The following is a 3,041-nucleotide window of genomic DNA, read 5'->3' on the forward strand; positions in this document are numbered from 1 at the left end:
GCCCAGAGAGCACCACTGGTCTAGGGCCAGCCCAGAGAGCACCACTGGGTAGGACCAGCCCAGAGAGCACCACTGGTCTAGGGCGAGCCCAGAGAGCACCACTGGTCTAGAGCCAGCCCAGAGAGCACCACTGGTCTAGAGCCAGCCCAGAGAGCAGCACTGGTCTAGGGCGAGCCCAGAGAGCACTACTGGTCTAGAGCCAGCCCAGAGAGCACCACTGGTCTAGGGCCAGCCCAGAGAGCACTACTGGTCTAGAGCCAGCCCAGAGAGCACCACTGGTCTAGGGCCAGCCCAGAGAGCAGCACTGGGTAGGACCAGCCCAGAGAGCACCACTGGTCCAGGGCCAGCCCAGAGAGCACCACTGGTCTAGGGCCAGCCCAGAGAGCACCACTGGTCCAGGGCCAGCCCAGAGAGCACCACTGATCCAGGGCCAGCCCAGAGAGCACCACTGGTCCAGGGCCAGCCCAGAGAGCACCACTGGTCTAGGGCCAGCCCAGAGAGCACTACTGGTCTAGAGCCAGCCCAGAGAATAACACTGGTCCAGGGCCAGCCCAGAGAGCACCACCGGTCCAGGGCCAGCCCAGAGAGCACCACTGGGTAGGACCAGCCCAGAGAGCACCACTGGTCCAGGGCCAGCCCAGAGAGCACCACTGGTCCAGGGCCAGCCCAGAGAGCACCACTGGTCCAGGGCCAGCCCAGAGAGCACCACTGGTCCAGGGCCAGCCCAGAGAGCACCACTGGTCCAGGGCCAGCCCAGAGAGCACCACTGGTCCAGGGCCAGTCCAGAGAGCACCACTGGTCCAGGGCCAGCCCAGAGAGCACCACTGGTCCAGGGCCAGCCCAGAGAGCACCACTGGTCTAGGACCAGCCCAGAGAGCACCACTGGTTGAAAAAAATATATGTAATTCCAACCAGTTGCCATTGAAATGACATCTTTTCAACCAGTTTTGATCACTGGGAAAACGAACAAGTCGTGACATAGTTCAGACAGAATTCGTGACATAGTTCAGACAGAATTCGTGACATTGTTCAGACAGAATTCGTGACATAGTTCAGACAGAATTCGTGACATAGTTCAGACAGAAAGTGCATTTCCTTGAGCGTCTACACAAGTCTATCATGTTTGTGTAAGGCATCATTGAGAAAGTGCGAAATGATTTGCAGAAGTAGCCTGGGCAGTTTGAGCCATCACTCCTTGTCATGTAACGACAACACAAACAGATGTGAGAGCAATAATAAAACAGCTAAGTAGAACATGATATACAGTCAGTACCCATCTGTGATGAGGTAGATTACCGCTGTCTGCTATTACGTTCACTCTGTTTGATATCTAGCCAATATTCATTTCACTTCAGAGACTTCTAGTCATTAGCTACTTATTAAAACATTTTGGAAAATCAATTAGCTTATTTCCCCTTATTTTTTTGCAACAACGTGAATAATTGAATCATGTACAACGTCATAACATCGACTAATTATTCCACCGTGAGTGATCAGAAGAATTGGGCTGTGTGTTTAAAACGCGGGCCTTACTTTACAGAGAAATTGACGCTGAAAAAAGAGGCTACGGGAAATCAGACCAAAAGCAACACCTGTGATTCCAACACACCTGTGATTCCAACACACCTGTGATTCCAACACACCTGTGATTCCAACACACCTGTGATTCCAACACACCTGTAATTCCAACACACCTGTGATTCCAACACACCTGTGATTCCAACACACCTGTGATTCCAACACACCTGTGATTCCAACACCCACCAAAACACAGTTAATTTATCAGACTCTCTAATTCAGAGCAACTCAAGGGCACATTGGACAGATTTTTCCACCTTGTCGGCTCGATGATTTGAACCTGGACCTTTAGGTTACTGGCCCAACCGCTACCTGCGCTCTGTATATAAAAAGATGCATTGGAATGACTGCATTAAATCATAGTACATACTCAGACATACGTTATTATTAAGGATGGCAGAAATATAACGTGTGTATGAATAAAATGTGACCAGTTTGAAGGAAACAGTTCTGAGCTTTGACAAAACCCTCTTTATATTATGTTACTGAAGACCTCTAGAAACACCCGTTTACTATTTACCCTGAAATTAAAATCTGATTTTATATCAGAACTATTCAAACTGACGTAATCGATCTCTCAGAGTCCGAGATTGCTGATTGGTTTAAGAGTCCAGCTCTGTTCGTCCAACCATATGCCACCATGGGCCAATTTCCCAAAACACAGATTTTATTTATTTTACTAGGCAAGTCAGTTAAGAACACATTTTTATTTTCAATGACGGTCTAGGAACAGTGCGCCTTGTTCAGGGGTAGAACGACAGATTTGTACCTTGTCAGCTCGGGGATTTGAACTTGTCCAACGCTCTAACCACTAGGCTACGCTGCCGCCCCATATTAAGTATAGATCTACAGTGGGCACCAGAAGAGACCCACAGAGGAAGAGTGAGATAGAAAGAACAAATCAAAGAGCTCCAGGACAAAGTTTCTAGTCTTGCCTCACCAGCCTCAGGTGAGGAGAGGGTCATCGTCTCCGGCCAGACCTTCCTCTTCTGGGATGAGGACCTCTGCCTCTTTACTTTCATCCACCCCCAGCAGCCCCACACTCCTGTAGGTCACAGCAAGAGAAGGAGCCAGAGAGAGGGAGAGAGACGGGGAGAGAGAGACAGAGAGAGAGAGAGAGAGAGAGAGAGAGAGAGAGAGAGAGAGAGAGAGAGAGAGAGAGAGAGAGAGAGAAAGAGATACAGAGAGAGAGACAGAGAGAGAGAGACAGAGACAGAGAGAGAGAGAGAGAGAGACAGAGAGAGAGAGAGAGAGAGAGAGAGAGAGAGAGAGAGAGACAGAGACAGACAGAGAGAGAGAAAGAGAGAGACAGAGACAGAGAGAGACAGAGAGAGAGAAAGAGAGAGAGAGAGAGGACAGAGAGAGAGAGAGACAGAGAGAGAGAGAGGACAGAGAGAGAGAGAGAGAGAGAGAGAGAGAGAGACAGAGAGAGAGACAGAGAGAGAGACAGAGTAGTATTAGTC

At 49.6% G+C, this 3,041-nt stretch overlaps 1 protein-coding gene across 1 annotated transcript in view; it reads right to left on the bottom strand.

The window, feature by feature from the left end:
• Positions 1 to 2,286: 2,286 nt before the first annotated feature.
• The window catches only part of LOC129867760 (solute carrier family 46 member 3-like), a 48,248-nt gene continuing 47,493 nt past the window's right edge, over positions 2,287 to 3,041 (bottom strand). The window contains exon 5 of the mRNA XM_055941267.1: positions 2,287 to 2,623. Coding sequence (XP_055797242.1) covers positions 2,524 to 2,623 — 100 coding nt within the window. The 3' untranslated portion in view covers positions 2,287 to 2,523. The remainder of the gene's footprint in view (positions 2,624 to 3,041) is intronic.

Source organism: Salvelinus fontinalis, chromosome 13 (assembly GCF_029448725.1).
Source record: "Salvelinus fontinalis isolate EN_2023a chromosome 13, ASM2944872v1, whole genome shotgun sequence".
Taxonomy (NCBI): Eukaryota; Metazoa; Chordata; class Actinopteri; order Salmoniformes; family Salmonidae; genus Salvelinus; species Salvelinus fontinalis.